The 19,828-nt window shown below is 44.1% G+C and overlaps 1 protein-coding gene across 1 annotated transcript in view; it reads right to left on the bottom strand.

Annotated features, from left to right (window-relative positions):
- Nucleotides 1-337: 337 nt before the first annotated feature.
- Nucleotides 338-19,828, bottom strand: part of c7a (complement component 7a) — a 22,468-nt gene continuing 2,977 nt past the window's right edge. The window contains exons 4-18 of the mRNA XM_062999464.1: nt 19,564-19,705; nt 19,336-19,471; nt 18,610-18,748; nt 16,806-16,949; nt 16,343-16,586; nt 15,337-15,453; nt 12,439-12,605; nt 10,554-10,782; nt 10,306-10,477; nt 5,384-5,471; nt 4,865-4,997; nt 3,331-3,519; nt 2,918-3,008; nt 2,601-2,794; nt 338-746 (exon numbers count right to left, since the gene is read on the bottom strand). Coding sequence (XP_062855534.1) covers nt 562-746; nt 2,601-2,794; nt 2,918-3,008; nt 3,331-3,519; nt 4,865-4,997; nt 5,384-5,471; nt 10,306-10,477; nt 10,554-10,782; nt 12,439-12,605; nt 15,337-15,453; nt 16,343-16,586; nt 16,806-16,949; nt 18,610-18,748; nt 19,336-19,471; nt 19,564-19,705 — 2,370 coding nt within the window. The 3' untranslated portion in view covers nt 338-561. The remainder of the gene's footprint in view (nt 747-2,600; nt 2,795-2,917; nt 3,009-3,330; nt 3,520-4,864; nt 4,998-5,383; nt 5,472-10,305; nt 10,478-10,553; nt 10,783-12,438; nt 12,606-15,336; nt 15,454-16,342; nt 16,587-16,805; nt 16,950-18,609; nt 18,749-19,335; nt 19,472-19,563; nt 19,706-19,828) is intronic.

The raw sequence follows: 19,828 nt of genomic DNA, 5'->3' as shown, positions 1-19,828 counted from the left end.
TCTGTGCAGGCGCCATCAATCAGCCAGCAGAGGTCGTAATTGCACCAGTCATGAGAGAGAGACCCCACCTGGCTTAGTCCCGCCCATATCTGAACAACAGGCCAATCGTTGTTAATGTGGCCGCTCAGCCTTAGACGGCAGGAAGAGCTGAGACTTGATACGAGCAGAGCTGTTTTTGACAGACAGACAGTTTTAACATCACGGTCAGATACTGTTGTCGTACCGCTGTTCAGGATCTACTATGATCTAGTGGATCACAAGTAGATCTCAAGATCATGATCTTTAATGAAACGATAAATTGATAGAATTTGGAATAAATAAAGTCACTTTACTGTGATTCACTAATCAAAAAAACGTTTTTATTTGCTTGGCAACTGAAGGACTGAAAAACAGTAACAAAGTTTTATTAGTTTATTATCGATTTAATCAAATTAATTAGAAAAGCAAAACATTTAGATTATAATTTATAATTAAAATAAATGCTAATTAAAAAAGTAAATGAGCATGAAGATAACGAAACGAACTCCGGCGTGTATGTGAGCTCTGATCATGTTCCCGATTTCAGGACTCGCAGGGCTCCAGTTTAACGATTTGGGGATTCTCCCCTCTGCAGCGTCGCACCCCGACCTCGCACTCCGTTACCGTGGTTACCGCCGAGTCCTGGCTCAAGCGGGCGCACACGTTGATCCAGCGAGGCGACGGCGAGCACTCGTCCGGGGTCCCGCAGACGCACGTCTGGGTCTGTTCTGTTCACGAGCCGTCATAGTAGTAGAATCACGACAAAGGAACAAAGTTAGCCAACACACATATCACCCCTGTGAAAAAGTCAGTGCCCCCCTTTTATAACTGGTCGGAGCACTGAGGAGGAATCTGAGTCACAACGCTAGATATATACAGTGTATCACAAAAGTGAGTACACCCCTCACATTTCTGCAGCTATTTAAGTATATCTTTTCATGGGACAACACTGACAAAATGACACTTTGACACAATGAAAAGTAGTCTGTGTGCAGCTTATATAACAGTGTAAATTTATTCTTCCCTCAAAATAACTCAATATACAGCCATTAATGTCTAAACCACCGGCAACAAAAGTGAGTACACCCCTAAGAGACTACACCCCTAAATGTCCAAATTGAGCACTGCTTGTCATTTTCCCTCCAAAATGTCATGTGATTTGTTAGTGTTACTAGGTCTCAGGTGTGCATAGGGAGCAGGTGTGTTCAATTTAGTAGTACAGCTCTCACACTCTCTCATACTGGTCACTGAAAGTTCCAACATGGCACCTCATGGCAAAGAACTCTCTGAGGATCTTAAAAGACGAATTGTTGCGCTACATGAAGATGGCCAAGGCTACAAGAAGATTGCCAACACCCTGAAACTGAGCTGCAGCACAGTGGCCAAGATCATCCAGCGTTTTAAAAGAGCAGGGTCCACTCAGAACAGACCTCGCGTTGGTCGTCCAAAGAAGCTGAGTGCACATGCTCAGCGTTACATCCAACTGCTGTCTTTGAAAGATAGGCGCAGGAGTGCTGTCAGCATTGCTGCAGAGATTGAAAAGGTGGGGGGTCAGCCTGTCAGTGCTCAGACCATACGCCGCACACTACATCAAATTGGTCTGCATGGCTGTCACCCCAGAAGGAAGCCTCTTCTGAAGTCTCTACACAAGAAAGCCTGCAAACAGTTTGCTGAAGACATGTCAACAAAGGACATGGATTACTGGAACCATGTCCTATGGTCTGATGAGACCAAGATTAATTTGTTTGGTTCAGATGGTCTCAAGCATGTGTGGCGGCAATCAGGTGAGGAGTACAAAGATAAGTGTGTCATGCCTACAGTCAAGCATGGTGGTGGGAATGCCATGGTCTGGGGTTGCATGAGTGCAGCAGGTGTTGGGGAGTTAAATTTCATTGAGGGACACATGAACTCCAATATGTACTGTGAAATACTGAAGCAGAGCATGATCCCCTCCCTCCGGAAACTGGGTCGCAGGGCAGTGTTCCAGCATGATAATGACCCCAAACACACCTCTAAGACGACCACTGCTTTATTGAAGAGACTGAGGGTAAAGGTGATGGACTGGCCAAGCATGTCTCCAGACCTAAACCCAATAGAACATCTTTGGGGCATCCTCAAGCGGAAGGTGGAGGAGCGCAAAGTCTCGAATATCCGCCAGCTCCGTGATGTCGTCATGGAGGAGTGGAAAAGCATTCCAGTGGCAACCTGTGAAGCTCTGGTAAACTCCATGCCCAGGAGAGTTAAGGCAGTTCTGGGAAATAATGGTGGCCACACAAAATATTGACACTTCAGGAACTTTCACTAAGGGGTGTACTCACTTTTGTTGCCGGTGGTTTAGACATTAATGGCTGTATATTGAGTTATTTTGAGGGAAGAATAAATTTACACTGTTATATAAGCTGCACACAGACTACTTTTCATTGTGTCAAAGTGTCATTTTGTCAGTGTTGTCCCATGAAAAGATATACTTAAATATCTGCAGAAATGTGAGGGGTGTACTCACTTTTGTGATACACTGTACATTTATATAAATGTAAATATATAACAATATATATAGTGTAGTATACAGTGTCGTATCTTACCATCACACATGCTCCACAGAGAGCACTGAGGACACACTGCAGTATCACCGTCTGTCCACTGGCAGGCGCTGTGTTCAGCTACGCCGTACTGATGACCCACACACTGCTGAGCCCGGACCTTACACACACTCATCCTACTGGTTCTACTGGTCCTGCTGCGCTCCAGACTGGTAACACACACCTCCAGAGATTGTCTGATGATACACAACACACTCAACACTAGCATTGTTTACTGATTTAGCGGTATAATCGTACAGAAGCTTGGTTAGCATGTGTTTGTATGCTAGCTGTGTTTGTGTGCGAGTGGACGATCGTACTGGCACTTATACGGAGATTTACAAACACATCGGTTCTCCAGCAGGTTCTCCCATGGCTGGCACCGAACCTCATCTGGTGGAGTCGTCACAGCTGGAGAGAAAAAACAACAAACAACAAACACATTAGGATATTATCAATAAACACTGTTAGAACCATACAGAGTGCTGGCTAAACGCATGTTACACTGTTGTTAGCGTGTTACTCCGTGTTGTTAGCGTGTTACTCCGTGTTGTTAGCGTGTTACTCCGTGTTGTTAGCGTGTTACTCCGTGTTTTTAGCGTGTTACTCCGTGTTATTAGCGTGTTACTCCGTGTTGTTAGCGTGTTACTCCGTGTTGTTAGCGTGTTACTCCGTGTTGTTAGCGTGTTACTCCGTGTTGTTAGCGTGTTACTCCGTGTTGTTAGCGTGTTACCTGTAGCACACATGATGTTTTGGGGTTGTGGAGACCAGGATAATCCCGAGTTACACAGAATCTCTCCCGGTCCCGTTCTCTCTCTCCCTGCAGAACAGTTCAGCTGGACCGATTCTCCGATCTTATAGTTCAGCTTCCAGGGGCTGCCCGTCACACCCGGGGTGAGGAGGGGAGGGGGGCAACTTGTACCTACCCCAAAATAATGACTAATAATTAATAATTACATCAAAACACCAAAACATTTTACCTTTAAGGTTCAGGTTTGGGTTCATGTTTAGGTTTGGGTTTGAGTATGAGTTGAGGTTTAGGTTCAGGTTTAGGTTTAGGTTTGAGTATGAGTTGAGGTTTAGGTTTAGGTTCAGGTTTAGGTTCAGGTTTGGGTTTAGGTTCAGGTTTGAGTATGAGTTGAGGTTTAGGTTCAGGTTTAGGTTTAGGTTTGGGTTTGAGTATGAGTTGAGGTTTAGGTTCAGGTTTGGGTTTGAGTATGAGTTGAGGTTTAGGTTCAGGTTTGGGTATGAGTTGAGGTTTAGGTTAAGGTTTGAGTTTAGGTTCAAGTTTGAGTATGAGTTGAGGTTTAGGTTCAGGTTTAGGTTCAGGTTTGGGTTTGAGTATGAGTTGAGGTTTAGGTTTAGGTTTGGGTTTAGGTTCAGGTTTGGGTTTGAGTTAGAGGTTTAGATTCAGGTTCAGGTTTGGGTTCAGGTTTAGGTTCAGGTTTGGGTTTGAGTATGAGTTGAGGTTTAAATTCAGGTTTAGGTTCAGGTTTGGGTTTGAGTATGAGTTGAGGTTTAGGTTCAAGTTTAGGTTTAGGTTTGGGTTTAGGTTCAGGTTTGAGTATGAGTTGAGGTTTAGGTTCAGGTTTGGGTTTAGGTTCAGGTTTGGGTTTGGGTATGAGTTTGAGGTTTAGATTCAGGTTCAGGTTTAGGATTGGGTATGAGTTTGAGGTTTAGATTCAGGCTCAGGTTCAGGTATGAGTTTGAGGTTTAGATTCAGGCTCAGGTTTGGGTTCAGGTTTGGGTATGAGTTTGAGGTTTAGATTCAGGCTCAGGTTCAGGTATGAGTTTGAGGTTTAGATTCAGGTTTGGGTTCAGGTTTGGGTATGAGTTTGAGGTTTAGATTCAGGCTCAGGTTTGGGTTCAGGTTTGGGTATGAGTTTGAGGTTTAGCTTCAGGCTCAGGTTTGGGTTCAGGTTTGGGTATGAGTTTGAGGTTTAGATTCAGGCTCAGGTTTGGGTTCAGGTTTGGGTATGAGTTTGAGGTTTAGATTCAGGCTCAGGTTCAGGTATGAGTTTGAGGTTTAGATTCAGGTTTGGGTTCAGGTTTGGGTATGAGTTTGAGGTTTAGATTCAGGCTCAGGTTTGGGTTTCTCATCAAGTCTGATCACAGGACCCAAACCCAGAACTAGTTCAAGTAAGGTTGCACCCAAATCTCTGCTGACTGGTGCTTTCAGACCTTCTCAAATATCTCCACACATTCACTCTCATCCCTGCATGATCATTCCACACAATCAGTTCTCCATTTTATTTGATTTTTCTTACTCTTGCACTCCATTGGCTGTTTCCTCCATGTTCCGTCCTCAGTGCACTCAGCGACAGGATCCCCCGGCAGATAAAAACCATCAATACAAGAAAATTCTATTTTACTGCCAACTGAGTAAAAATCCGTCGGGTCCTGGAGGGTAAAAAGAGAAAAAATAAACAAAACATCAGAGATCAGATTCATGAGCAGAATAAAAAAGCAATAGTGAGCAAAAGTCAGTCTCTGCATAAGGGCTGCACAAGGGCTACACAGGCTGCACAATGGCTACATAAGGGCTGCATAAGGGCTACATAAAGGCTGCACAATAATAATAATAATAATAAATAATAATAATAAATAATAATAATAATAATAATAATAATGATAATAATAATAATAATAAATAACAATAATGACAATAAATAATAATAACAAATAATAATATTAATAATAAATATTATTAATAATAATAAATAATAATAATTAATAAAATAAATAATAATAATAATAATAAATAAATGTATAATTTATTTTTTTACCAGGATGAATCCGTTGATGAGTGCAGGAGGACTTTTGCAGCTCTTTGTAGGTTTCAGACTCTGATCGAAACAGTGCGGCTGCATCGTCCTGAAAAATCCAAAATTACAGACCTCTCTCATCTTTCTAGGTAGGAGAACCTGCACAATCAGTGGCTGACTAAATACTTTTTGACCCCACTGTATATACAGTGGTTGGACAAAATAACTGAAACACCTGTCATTTTAGTGTGGGAGGTTTCATGGCTAAATTGGACCAGTCTGGTGGCCAATCTTCATTAATTGCACATTGCACCAGTAAGAGCAGAGTGTGAAGGTTCAATTAGCAGGGTAAGAGCACAGTTTTGCTCAAAATATTGCAATGCACACAACATTATGGGTGACATACCAGAGTTCAAAAGAGGACAAATTGTTGGTGCACGTCTTGCTGGCGCATCTGTGACCAAGACAGCAAGTCTTTGTGATGTATCAAGAGCCACGGTATCCAGGGTAATGTCAGCATACCACCAAGAAGGACAAACCACATCCAACAGGATTAACTGTGGACGCAAGAGGAAGCTGTCTGAAGGGATGTTCGGGTGCTAACCCGGATCGTATCCAAAAAACATAAAACCACGGCTGCCCAAATCACGGCAGAATTAAATGTGCACCTCAACTCTCCTGTTTCCACCAGAACTGTCCGTCGGGAGCTCCACAGGGTCGATATACACGGCCGGGCTGCTATAGCCAAACCTTTGGTCACTCGTGCCAATGCCAAACGTCGGTTTCAATGGTGCAAGGAGCACAAATCTTAAGCTGTGGACAATGTGAAACATGTATTGTTCTCTGATGAGTCCACCTTTACTGTTTTCCCCACATCCGGGAGAGTTACGGTGTGGAGAAGCCCCAAAGAAGCGTACCACCCAGACTGTTGCATGCCCAGAGTGAAGCTTGGGGGTGGATCAGTGATGGTTTGGGCTGCCATATCATGGCATTCCCTTGGCCCAATACTTGTGCTAGATGGGCGCGTCACTGCCAAGGACTACCGAACCATTCTGGAGGACCATGTGCATCCAATGGCGGTGCCGTGTATCAGGATGACAATGCACCAATACAGACAGCAAGACTGGTGAAAGATTGGTTTGATGAACATGAAAGTGAAGTTGAACATCTCCCATGGCCTGCACAGTCACCAGATCTAAATATTATTGAGCCACTTTGGGGTGTTTTGGAGAAGCGAGTCAGGAAACGTTTTCCTCCACCAGCATCACGTAGTGACCTGGCCACTATCCTGCAAGAAGAATGGCTTAAAATCCCTCTGACCACTGTGCAGGACTTGTATATGTCATTTCCAAGACGAATTGACGCTGTATTGGCCGCAAAAGGAGGCCCTACACCATACTAATAAATTATTGTGGTCTAAAACCAGGTGTTTCAGTTATTTTGTCCAACCCCTGTATATATATATAATAAATAAATCAGATCCTATATATATATAATAAATTAGATCCTTATATATATATATACTGTATATATATATATAATAAATCAGATCCTTATATACAGTGTATCACAAAAGTGAGTACACCCCTCACATTTCTGCAAATATTTCATTATATCTTTTCATGGGACAACACTATAGACATGAAACTTGGATATAACTTAGAGTAGTCAGTGTACAGCTTGTATAGCAGTGTAGATTTACTGTCTTCTGAAAATAACTCAACACACAGCCATTAATGTCTAAATAGCTGGCAACATAAGTGAGTACACCCCACAGTGAACATGTCCAAATTGTGCCCAAATGTGTCGTTGTCCCTCCCTGGTGTCATGTGTCAAGGTCCCAGGTGTAAATGGGGAGCAGGGCTGTTAAATTTGGTGTTTTGGGTACAATTCTCTCATACTGACCACTGGATAATCAACATGGCACCTCATGGCAAAGAACTCTCTGAGGATGTGAGAAATAGAATTGTTGCTCTCCACAAAGATGGCCTGGGCTATAAGAAGATTGCTAACACCCTGAAACTGAGCTACAGCATGGTGGCCAAGGTCATACAGCGGTTTTCCAGGACAGGTTCCACTCGGAACAGGCTTCGCCAGGGTCGACCAAAGAAGTTGAGTCCACGTGTTCGGCGTCATATCCAGAGGTTGGCTTTAAAAAATAGACACATGAGTGCTGCCAGCATTGCTGCAGAGGTTGAAGACGTGGGAGGTCAGCCTGTCAGTGCTCAGACCATACGCCGCACACTGCATCAACTCGGTCTGCATGGTCGTCATCCCAGAAGGAAGCTGACGCACAAGAAAGCCCGCAAACAGTTTGCTGAAGACAAGCCGTCCAAGAACATGGATTACTGGAATGCCCTGTGGTCTGACGAGACCAAGATAAACTTGTTTGGCTCAGATGGTGTCCAGCATGTGTGGCGGCGCCCTGGTGAGAAGTACCAAGACAACTGTATCTTGCCTACAGTCAAGCATGGTGGTGGTAGCATCATGGTCTTGGGCTGCATGAGTGTTGCTGGCACTGGGGAGCTGAAGTTCATTGAGGGAAACATGAATTCCAACATGTACTGTGACATTCTGAAACAGAGCATGATCCCCTCCCTTCGAAAACTGGGCCTCATGGCAGTTTTCCAACAGGATAACGACCCCAAACACAACCTCCAAGATGACAACTGCCTTGCTGAGGAAGCTGAAGGTAAAGGTGATGGACTAAACCCAATTGAGCACCTGTGGCGCATCCTCAAGTGGAAGGTGGAGGAGTTCAAGGTGTCTAACATCCACCAGCTCCGTGATGTCATCATGGAGGAGTGGAAGAGGATTCCAGTAGCAACCTGTGCAGCTCTGGTGAATTCCATGCCCAGGAGGGTTAAGGCAGTGCTGGATAATAATGGTGGTCACACAAAATATTGACACTTTGGGCACAATTTGGACATGTTCACTGTGGGGTGTACTCACTTATGTTGCAGCTATTTAGACATTAATGGCTGTGTGTTGAGTTATTTTCAGAGGACAGTAAATCTACACTGCTATACAAGTTGTACACTGACTACTCTAAGTTATATCCAAGTTTCATGTCTATAGTGTTGTCCCATGAAAAGATATAATAAAATATTTGCAGAAATGTGAGGGGTGTACTCACTTTTGTGATACACTGTATATATATAATAAATAAATCAGATCCTTATATATAATAAATAAATTAGATCCTTATATATATATAATAAATAAATCAGATCCTTATATAGAATAAATAAATTAGATCCTTATATATATATATATATATACAGTGTATCACAAAAGTGAGTACACCCCTCACATTTCTGCAAATATTTCATTATATCTTTTCATGGGACAACACTATAGACATGAAACTTGGATATAACTTAGAGTAGTCAGTGTACAGCTTGTATAGCAGTGTAGATTTACTGTCTTCTGAAAATAACTCAACACACAGCCATTAATGTCTAAATAGCTGCAACATAAGTGAGTACACCCCACAGTGAACATGTCCAAATTGTGCCCAAATGTGTCGTTGTCCCTCCCTGGTGTCATGTGTCAAGGTCCCAGGTGTAAATGGGGAGCAGGGCTGTTAAATTTGGTGTTTTGGGTACAATTCTCTCATACTGGCCACTGGATATTCAACATGGCACCTCATGGCAAAGAACTCTCTGAGGATGTGAGAAATAGAATTGTTGCTCTCCACAAAGATGGCCTGGGCTATAAGAAGATTGCTAACACCCTGAAACTGAGCTACAGCATGGTGGCCAAGGTCATACAGCGGTTTTCCAGGACAGGTTCCACTCGGAACAGGCTTCGCCAGGGTCGACCAAAGAAGTCGAGTCCACGTGTTCGGCGTCATATCCAGAGGTTGGCTTTAAAAAATAGACACATGAGTGCTGCCAGCATTGCTGCAGAGGTTGAAGACGTGGGAGGTCAGCCTGTCAGTGCTCAGACCATACGCCGCACACTGCATCAACTCGGTCTGCATGGTCGTCATCCCAGAAGGAAGCTGACGCACAAGAAAGCCCGCAAACAGTTTGCTGAAGACAAGCAGTCCAAGAACATGGATTACTGGAATGCCCTGTGGTCTGACGAGACCAAGATAAACTTGTTTGGCTCAGATGGTGTCCAGCATGTGTGGCGGCGCCCTGGTGAGAAGTACCAAGACAACTGTATCTTGCCTACAGTCAAGCATGGTGGTGGTAGCATCATGGTCTTGGGCTGCATGAGTGTTGCTGGCACTGGGGAGCTGCAGTTCATTGAGGGAAACATGAATTCCAACATGTACTGTGACATTCTGAAACAGAGCATGATCCCCTCCCTTCGAAAACTGGGCCTCATGGCAGTTTTCCAACAGGATAATGACCCCAAACACAACCTCCAAGATGACAACTGCCTTGCTGAGGAAGCTGAAGGTAAAGGTGATGGACTAAACCCAATTGAGCACCTGTGGCACATCCTCAAGTGGAAGGTGGAGGAGTTCAAGGTGTCTAACATCCACCAGCTCCGTTATGTCATCATGGAGGAGTGGAAGAGGATTCCAGTAGCAACCTGTGCAGCTCTGGTGAATTCCATGCCCAGGAGGGTTAAGGCAGTGCTGGATAATAATGGTGGTCACACAAAATATTGACACTTTGGGCACAATTTGGACATGTTTACTGTGGGGTGTACTCACTTATGTTGCAGCTATTTAGACATTAATGGCTGTGTGTTGAGTTATTTTCAGAAGACAGTAAATCTACACTGCTATACAAGCTGTACACTGACTACTCTAACTTATATCCAAGTTTCATGTCTATAGTGTTGTCCCATGAAAAGATATAATAAAATATTTGCAGAAATGTGAGGGGTGTACTCACTTTTGTGATACACTGTATATATATATATATAATAAATTAGATCCTTATATATATATATATATATATATATATAAATCAGATCCTGACCGGAGATGTTGGAGCTGATCTTCATCATCGCAGCTCGTGGTCTCCTCCGGGTTTCCGCTGCAGTATTTCCCGTTCTGAGGTGCAGGCCGAGTGCAGGATCGGGTTCTACTGTGACGACCTTTAGAACAGGTAGTCCACTCGGACCAGCATGGCCAACCTCCGTGAATCACACCTACACACACACCTGTATTATACAGAGTCTGGGATCCTGTGATCATTGTTTTTGTTTATAAGTATTTTTCTTATACCTGGCTGTTCCTCCACCGGAGATCCGAACTCACACGCGAGCCCATCGGTCCCGGGTTTACACACACACGTACAGACTCCATCCTTCAGCACGGAGAGTCCGTTATTCCGGCACGGTCTGCACCGACACGAGTCCGTCTCCCTCATGTAGGCTTCTGTAGCTCGTTTTAGGTAGAGCTTCTTCACCTCAGAGCAGGAGACCTCCTTCACCAGCTCGTACAGCGGCCGCACCTGAATCAACATAAAAATACATCATTACACACTCATTTAGCATGAACAGGGTGGATAACTAGTTCCCTCATGTCCTTTACCAACCCACCAGTGCCCTCAGGTCCATTACTGACCCACTCATACTCACAGCTCATTTACCAACGCGCTTATACTCACAGCTCCTTTACTAACCTGCTCATACTCACAGATCCTTTACTAACCCGCTCACACTTACAGATCCTTTACTAACCCACTCATACTCACAGCTCCTTTACCAACCCGCTTATACTCACAGCTCCTTTACTAACCCGCTCATACTCACAGATCCTTTACTAACCTGCTTCTACTCACAGATCCTTTACTAACCCGCTCATACTCACAGATCCTTTACTAACCCACTCATACTCACAGCTCCTTTACCAACCCGCTTATACTCACAGCTCCTTTACTAACCCGCTCATACTCACAGCTCCTTTACTAACCCGCTCATACTCACAGCTCCTTTACTAACCTGCTTCTACTCACAGATCCTTTACTAACCCGCTCATACTCACAGATCCTTTACTAACCCACTCATACTCACAGATCCTTTACTAACCCACTCATACTCACAGATCCTTTACTAACCCGCTCACACTTACAGATCCTTTACTAACCTGCTTATACTCACAGATCCTTTACTAAACTACATGAACCTTCAGGTCTTCTACCAACCCACCAATCCTGAGGTTCATTTTTAATCCACTCATACCTTTAGGTTTTCTACTGACCAGCTTCTCCTCAACGGCAAACTACAACTCCTTTAACTACCCAACCCACCACTCTCAGGTCCATTACTAACCCACTCATACTCACAGATCCTTTACTAACCCACTCATACTCACAGCTCCTTTACCAACCCGCTTATACTCACAGCTCCTTTACTAACCCGCTCATACTCACAGATCCTTTACTAACCTGCTTCTACTCACAGATCCTTTACTAACCCGCTCATACTCACAGATCCTTTACTAACCCACTCATACTCACAGCTCCTTTACCAACCCGCTTATACTCACAGCTCCTTTACTAACCCGCTCATACTCACAGCTCCTTTACTAACCCGCTCATACTCACAGCTCCTTTACTAACCTGCTTCTACTCACAGATCCTTTACTAACCCGCTCATACTCACAGATCCTTTACTAACCCACTCATACTCACAGATCCTTTACTAACCCCCTCATACTCACAGATCCTTTACTAACCCGCTCACACTTACAGATCCTTTACTAACCTGCTTATACTCACAGATCCTTTACTAAACTACATGAACCTTCAGGTCTTCTACCAACCCACCAATCCTGAGGTTCATTTTTAATCCACTCATACCTTTAGGTTTTCTACTGACCAGCTTCTCCTCAACGGCAAACTACAACTCCTTTAACTACCCAACCCACCACTCTCAGGTCCATTACTAACCCACGCTCCCCTCAGGCCATCTAATGAATACCGGTACCTCAGTGATCCTTTAGTACCAATACCAACCCTCAGATCCATCTTCAACTCCCTGAACTCTCAGACTGGTTAACAAATCACTTTATCCAACAAGCTCCACACGGCTGCTTTGATTCTGCTCAGCTACAAAAGCACAAATGATGAGATTATAAAATAATAAAATAAGAGAACGATTCGAACCTTGTGTTTGATGATGACAGGGTAGTACTTGACTGACCCGGCCCACTTGGAGAAGGTTTCAGAGTTCTCCCGTGTGTTCTTCATGTTTAGAGAGTTTAGACTGCTGGTGAAGGAACTGAATCCTCCAGTCGCTCTCGTCTTAAGCAATTCATCTTTGTTATTCTTCTCTGATCCACACAACACAATGTTTATTTTAATACACCTATTAACTAGGTTCTGAATACATACACCTATTAGACATAACATTATGACCACCTTCCTAATAGTGTGTTGGCCCCACTTTTGCTGCTAAAACAGCCCTGACCCGTCGAGGCATTTTAGCTTTGTGTCAGGGCGCATCGTCCTGCTGAAAGAGGCCACAGATATCAGGGAAGCGTCTCCATGACAGGGTGAACATGGTCTGCAACGATGCTTAGGTAGATGCTACGTGTCAAGGTAACATCCATATGGATGGCAGGACCCAAGGTCTCCCAGCAGAACGTCGCCCAAAGCATCACACTGCCTCCGCCGGCTCGCCTTCTTCCCATAGTGCATCCTGGTGCCGCGTGTTCCCCAGGTAAGCGAAGTGGAAGAAAACGTGATTCATCAGACCAGGCCACCTTCCTCCATTGCTCCGTGGTCAAGTTCTGATGCTCCGTGGTCAAGTTCTGATGCTCACGTGCACATGGTTGGTGCTTTCGACGGTGGACAGGGGTCAGAATGGGCACCCTGACTGGTCTGCGGCTATGCAGCCCCATACACAACAGCCTGCGCTGCACCTTTCTGACACCTTTCTATCAGAACCAGCATGAACTTCTTCAGCAGTCTGAGCTACAGTAGCTCGTCTGTTGGATCGGACCACACGGGCCAGCCTTCGCTCCCCACGTGCATCAACGAGCATTGGCCGCCCATGACCCTGTCGCCGGTTTACCACTGTTCCTTCTTTGGAGCTTTTTTGATAGATACTGACACCCCACAAGAGCTGCAGTTTTGGAGATGTTCTGACCCAGTCGTCTAGCCGTCACAATTTGGTCCTCGTCAAACTCGCTTAGATCCTCACGCTTGATCATTTTTCCTGCTTCTAACATCAACTTTGAGGATAAAATGTCGCTGCCTAATATATCCCCCCCACTAACAGGTGCCGTGATGAAGAGATAATCAGTGTTATTCACTTCACCTGTCAGTGCTCATAATGTTATGCCTGGTCAGTGTATATATACAGTGTATCACAAAAGTGAGTACACCCCTCACATTTCTGCAGATATTTAAGTATATCTTTTCATGGGACAACACTGACAAAATGACACTTTGACACAATGAAAAGTAGTCTGTGTGCAGCTTATATAACAGTGTAAATTTATTCTTCCCTCAAAATAACTCAATATACAGCCATTAATGTCTAAACCACCGGCAACAAAAGTGAGTACACCCCTAAGAGACTACACCCCTAAATGTCCAAATTGAGCACTGCTTGTCATTTTTCCTCCAAAATGTCATGTGATTTGTTAGTGTTACTAGGTTTCAGGTGTGCATAGGGAGCAGTTGTGTTCAATTTAGTAGTACAGCTCTCACACTTTCTCATACTGGTCACTGAAAGTTCCAACATGGCACCTCATGGCAAAGAACTCTCTGAGGATATTAAAAGACGAATTGTTGCGCTACATGAAGATGGCCAAGGCTACAAGAAGATTGCCAACACCCTGAAACTGAGCTGCAGCACAGTGGCCAAGATCATCCAGCGTTTTAAAAGAGCAGGGTCCACTCAGAACAGACCTCGCGTTGGTCGTCCAACGAAGCTGAGTGCACGTGCTTAGCGTCACATCCAACTGCTGTCTTTGAAAGATAGGCGCAGGAGTGCTGTCAGCATTGCTGCAGAGATTGAAAAGGTGGGGGGTCAGCCTGTCAGTGCTCAGACCATACGCCGCACACTACATCAAATTGGTCTGCATGGCTGTCACCCCAGAAGGAAGCCTCTTCTGAAGTCTCTACACAAGAAAGCCCACAAACAGTTTGCTGAAGACATGTCAACAAAGGACATGGATTACTGGAACCATGTCCTATGGTCTGATGAGACCAAGATTAATTTGTTTGGTTCAGATGGTCTCAAGCATGTGTGGCGGCAATCAGGTGAGGAGTACAAAGATAAGTGTGTCATGCCTACAGTCAAGCATGGTGGTGGGAATGCCATGGTCTGGGGCTGCATGAGTGCAGCAGGTGTTGGGGAGTTACATTTCATTGAGGGACACATGAACTCCAATATGAACTGTGAAATACTGAAGCAGAGCATGATCCCCTCCCTCCGGAAACTCGGTCGCAGGGCAGTGTTCCAGCATGATAATGACCCCAAACACACCTCTAAGATGACCACTGCTTTATTGAAGAGGCTGAGGGTAAAGGTGATGGACTGGCCAAGCATGTCTCCAGACCTAAACCCAATAGAACATCTTTGGGGCATCCTCAAGCGGAAGGTGGAGGAGCGCAAAGTCTCGAATATCCACCAGCTCCGTGATGTCGTCATGGAGGAGTGGAAAAGCATTCCAGTGGCATCCAGTGGCAACCTGTGAAGCTCTGGTAAACTCCATGCCCAGGAGAGTTAAGGCAGTTCTGGGAAATAATGGTGGCCACACAAAATATTGACACTTCAGGAACTTTCACTAAGGGGTGTACTCACTTTTGTTGCCGGTGGTTTATACATTAATGGCTGTATATTGAGTTATTTTGAGGGAAGAATAAATTTACACTGTTATATAAGCTGCACACAGACTACTTTTCATTGTGTCAAAGTGTCATTTTGTCAGTGTTGTCCCATGAAAAGATATACTTAAATATCTGCAGAAATGTGAGGGGTGTACTCACTTTTGTGATACACTGTATATATATAATAGCAGGATTCTGGTTTGATGGAAATAAGTTCAGTACCAAAGAAGTTCTTTATTTCATCATAAGAGGAGCGACAGTCTTCAGTCGTCCAGCTGATGAAGAACAGGACGGTGTGTGTTGTACTAACACACTCATGAAAATCTCTCACCTGAGTGTCTGCAAACACAGAGAGGAATCAGAAGACACACACCACCACCGAGGGTTCGAGTCTCAGCAGCCTTTAATCGAGAGCTACACAAACTACCGGCACTCAGACATCATACAAAACCACCTCCATATTTCTACACTCACTGTCCTTTTTATCAGCTCCACTTACCATATAGAAGCACTTTGTAGTTCTACAATTACTGACTGTAGTCCATCTGTTTCTCTACATACTTTTTTAACCTGCTTTCACCCTGTTCTTCAATGGTCAGGACCCCCACAGAGCAGGTATTATTTAGGTGGTGGATGATTCTCAGCACTGCAGTGACACTGACATGGTGGTGGTGTGTTAGTGTGTGTTGTGCTGGTATGAGTGGATCAAACACAGCAGCGCTGCTGGAGTTTTTAAACACCGTGTCCACTCGCTGTCCACTCTATCAGACACTCCTACCTAGTCGGTCCACCTTGTAGATGTAGAAGTCAGAGACGATCGCTCATCTATTGCTGCTGTTTGAGTCGGTCATCTTCTAGACCTTCATCAGTGGTCACAGGAGGTTTTTGGTTGGTGGACTATTCTCAGTCCAGCAGTGACAGTGAGGTGTTTAAAAACTCCAGCAGCGCTGCTGTGTCTCATACCAGCACAACACACACTAACACACCACCACCATGTCAGTGTCACTGCAGTGCTGAGAATCATCCACCACCTAAATAATACCTGCTCTGTGGTGGTCCTGTGGGGGTCCTGACCATTGAAGACCATGTAGAGAAACAGATGGACTACAGGCAGTAATTGTAGAACTACAAAGTGCTTCTATATGGTAAGTGGAGCTGATCAAATGAGTGTGGAAACGAGGAGGTGGTTTTAATGTTATGGTTGATCAGTGTATATATAAACTCTTACTTAAACTCTTTATGAAGTCTTGGCTGAACTTCAGGAGCGCTCTGAACTGCCCCCCCAGCGTCGCCTCGGCTATGTAGTGCGTCCCGAATCTCTCCAGCACTCTCCGGTAGGCCGGGTAGTCGTACACTACAGGAAGTGAGGACAGAAGCTTCCAGAAGTCTTCGGCGACAGGGAGGTACTGCGGTGACTGGTTCTGTACCTGAGCCACTTCCACGTCGCTGCTAATCATCACCAGCTGCTTCTCCTGCAAAACGCACGACGAAATCAGCGCAAATCTGCGGTTCATCCAACACCTATATCACCCTCGTTACAAAAACACCTACAGAACTGGTAGCACCATTTTTATCAACTTTATCTTCATTCCTCTGTACAGAGCTGCTCCAAAAGCAGCTTGACTTGAAGGACAGATGACCTCACATCCTGGCTCTAACGATTATTAATAATAAAACCATCACCTGTGTACCTTTGTTTTGTTCAGGTCCTCGACAGAGGTGAAGTAATCGTGCCCGTACGTCGTCCCCGTCGTCTCCTTGCGGTTCTCGATTTTCTTCATGTAGTGCCACGAACTTTTATAGAACTCACTCGAGAAGTCGTTCTTAGCTGTTACCTTAAAAACACAAACACTGTTTATGATCGTTTATATTTTGTTACAGTGGAATTTGAACTCATTTTGTTGTGTTTAGGTTACAGCTTTAAAAGCAAACATTTAAAACAAGACAGGATGAATTTGAGCCTCTGAGCCAAAGAGGCTTATGATGGTAAACAGTGCAAATAAAACGATTATGATGAATTACAGTAATGAAATAAATCAGTACTTTATATCCATCTAGCATTAACTACAGCTCCAATATAAAAGACCGGACTTTGCTGCCCCCTAGTGTTTATATTCTCAAACTGATTCTGAAATTGAAAGTCATGTAATGGGAGGAGTTTTACATTTTACTTTAAAAACAAACACTTTCATCCAGAGCAACTTATAATTATGACTAAACAACTTGGCAGTGATGGGACTTGAACCAGCAGTAATCTTCTGCTTACTAGTCCAGTACCTTTACCACTGCGCTACCCTAGAATGCCCTAGATTTATGAAACGTCCAGCAACCAAACAGGGGCTGGAGGTAACGAATTATTACTAAATATTTATCTTAAATATTATTTTCACCCAATAAATATGATGGATCTTCAAAAAGTTTCCTCACTTTTATATTTAAGTTATAAGCAGTGAGGGAGGAGGAGGAATTGCTCGTGTCTGAGACGCTTATAGTCCTGATTTAGCTTCATCTGATTTCCACCTTTTTAGTTCTGTTTGGTTCTGTTCTGTTATGTTCTGTTTTGTTCTGTTCTGTTCTGTTCTGTTTTGTTCTGTTCTGTTTTGTTCTGTTCTGTTTGGTTCTGTTCGGTTAGGTTCTGTTTGGTTCTGTTCTGTTCTGTTTTGTTCTGTTCTGTTTGGTTCTGTTCTGTTCTGTTATGTTCTGTTTTGCTCTGTTCTGTTCTGTTTGGTTCTGTTCGGTTAGGTTCTGTTTGGTTCTGTTCTGTTTGGTTCTGTTCGGTTAGGTTCTGTTTGGTTCTGTGCTGTTTGGTTCTGTTCTGTTCAGTTTGGTTCTGTTTGGTTCTGTTCAGTTTGGTTCTGTTTGGTTAGGTTCTGTTTTGTTCTGTTCTGTTCTGTTTGGTTCTGTTCTGTTATGTTCGGTTTTGTTCTGTTCTGTTCGGTTAGGTTCTGTTTGGTTCTGTTCGGTTAGGTTCTGTTCGGTTCTGTTCGGTTAGGTTCTGTTTGGTTCTGTTCGGTTAGGTTCTGTTCGGTTCTGTTCGGTTAGGTTCTGTTTGGTTCTGTTCGGTTAGGTTCTGTTTGGTTCTGTTCGGTTCTGTTTGGTTCTGTTCTGTTTGGTTCTGTTTGGTTCTGTTCGGTTCTGTTTGGTTCTGTTCTGTTTGGTTCTGTTCTGTTTGGTTCTGTTATCTTTGGTTCTGTTATGTTTGGTTCTGTTCTGTTTGGTTCAGTTCGGTTCTGTAGTAATCAGTTGTGTCTGAGAGAAGCTTATAATCCTGATTTAGCTCCATCTGATTTGCACGTGTTTGGAGGCTCAGAGAAGCTTAAAGTTTAAATTCTTAGAGTTTAAAAAGTGCTGAAACTTTTTGAAGATCCCTCATAAAATACAACCAGCTGCATCATTTTAATCTTCACTCATTAAAAATATCAAATCTCACATCTTTAATCTTTAAACATCATATTTAAAATAGAACACCAGTCCACCAGTGCAGATGTTTGGTACCTGGAAGCTGTAACTGAGCACGCTCTGTGGAAGTCTGTAGAAGTTCTGATGATCTCCACTGAAGGTTTTTCTGCACTGACCTCCAAAACTCTTGGTGTTGATCACGCTCCCTCTGAACTCCCCCGTCGTCACGTCGTACCTGAGAGAGAGAAGATAAACACCTCTGTGGATCCTGTGTGTGAACAGGGAATCGATGCCTCTAACCGAGACAAACAGCTTCGGTTCTACCTGTAGATCTGGGTTCTTAGACCAGAGTGTCTTTGTATTTGAGTGAGGAAACTCCTGCAGTTAAGCAGGTTTAAAAAAGCTGCTTGAACTGTTTGACCACTGGGTGGCGCTCTTACATAAAACCAATCAAAAACTCTGCCCATTTTTTACTCCATCTGGCCCCCAACAAGCGTGGACACCCCTGGTTTTATATTTACATTTTTAGCATTTAGCAGACGCTTTTATCTAAAGCGACTTACAGTACACAGTCTAAGCAATTGAGGGTTAAGGGCCTTGCTCAAGGGCCCAACAGTGGCAACCTGGCAGTGGTGAGACTTGAACCGGCAACCTTCTGATTACTGGACCAGTACCTAGTAACCACTAGGCTACAGCTGCCTGGTTTAGTGTTTGAAATATCCCAAAATAAAGACAGTGTGGGGGGCAAATACTTCTTTACAACACTGTATATAAATAGAGAGAGAGTGTGTGTGTGTGTGTGTGTGTGTGTGTGTTTGATACCCAAGGCCGGTGAGTTCGATCTGAGGTGGTGGGATCTCTAGATCACACACACGAACACCGTCACACCCCAGCTCATCAGATCCATCCTCACAGTCCTGATCCCCATTACACACCAAGCCCTCAATTACACACTGTCCTACACACACACACACACACACACACACATTAGCATTATTATTATTATTATTATTAAAAGTACATTTTTGTATTTCATGTATTTCTTCATACCTGATTGACAGCGGAAGCGACGCCCACAACCCTCCTGTAGGGGGCAGCCCTGATTTGTTTCACACCACTGTGTGTAAGTTAACTGGCTGGAACAGGGGCGACCACCGAACTGTGGGTACACCAGAACCGATCGGGTCTGAGTCTGCACACATGACACACACAAGCAAATGAGTGGATTCAGGTGAAGTGCTTGGACCACGCCCAAACTGGCCGAGCAGATTAGCTTCCTTCCACCAAACAGTGGTGGATCATTACGTATGGAGGA

The sequence above is a fragment of the Trichomycterus rosablanca genome, chromosome 7 (assembly GCF_030014385.1).
Source record: "Trichomycterus rosablanca isolate fTriRos1 chromosome 7, fTriRos1.hap1, whole genome shotgun sequence".
Lineage (NCBI taxonomy): Eukaryota > Metazoa > Chordata > Actinopteri > Siluriformes > Trichomycteridae > Trichomycterus > Trichomycterus rosablanca.
This window is presented reverse-complemented; position numbering and strand designations above follow the sequence as displayed.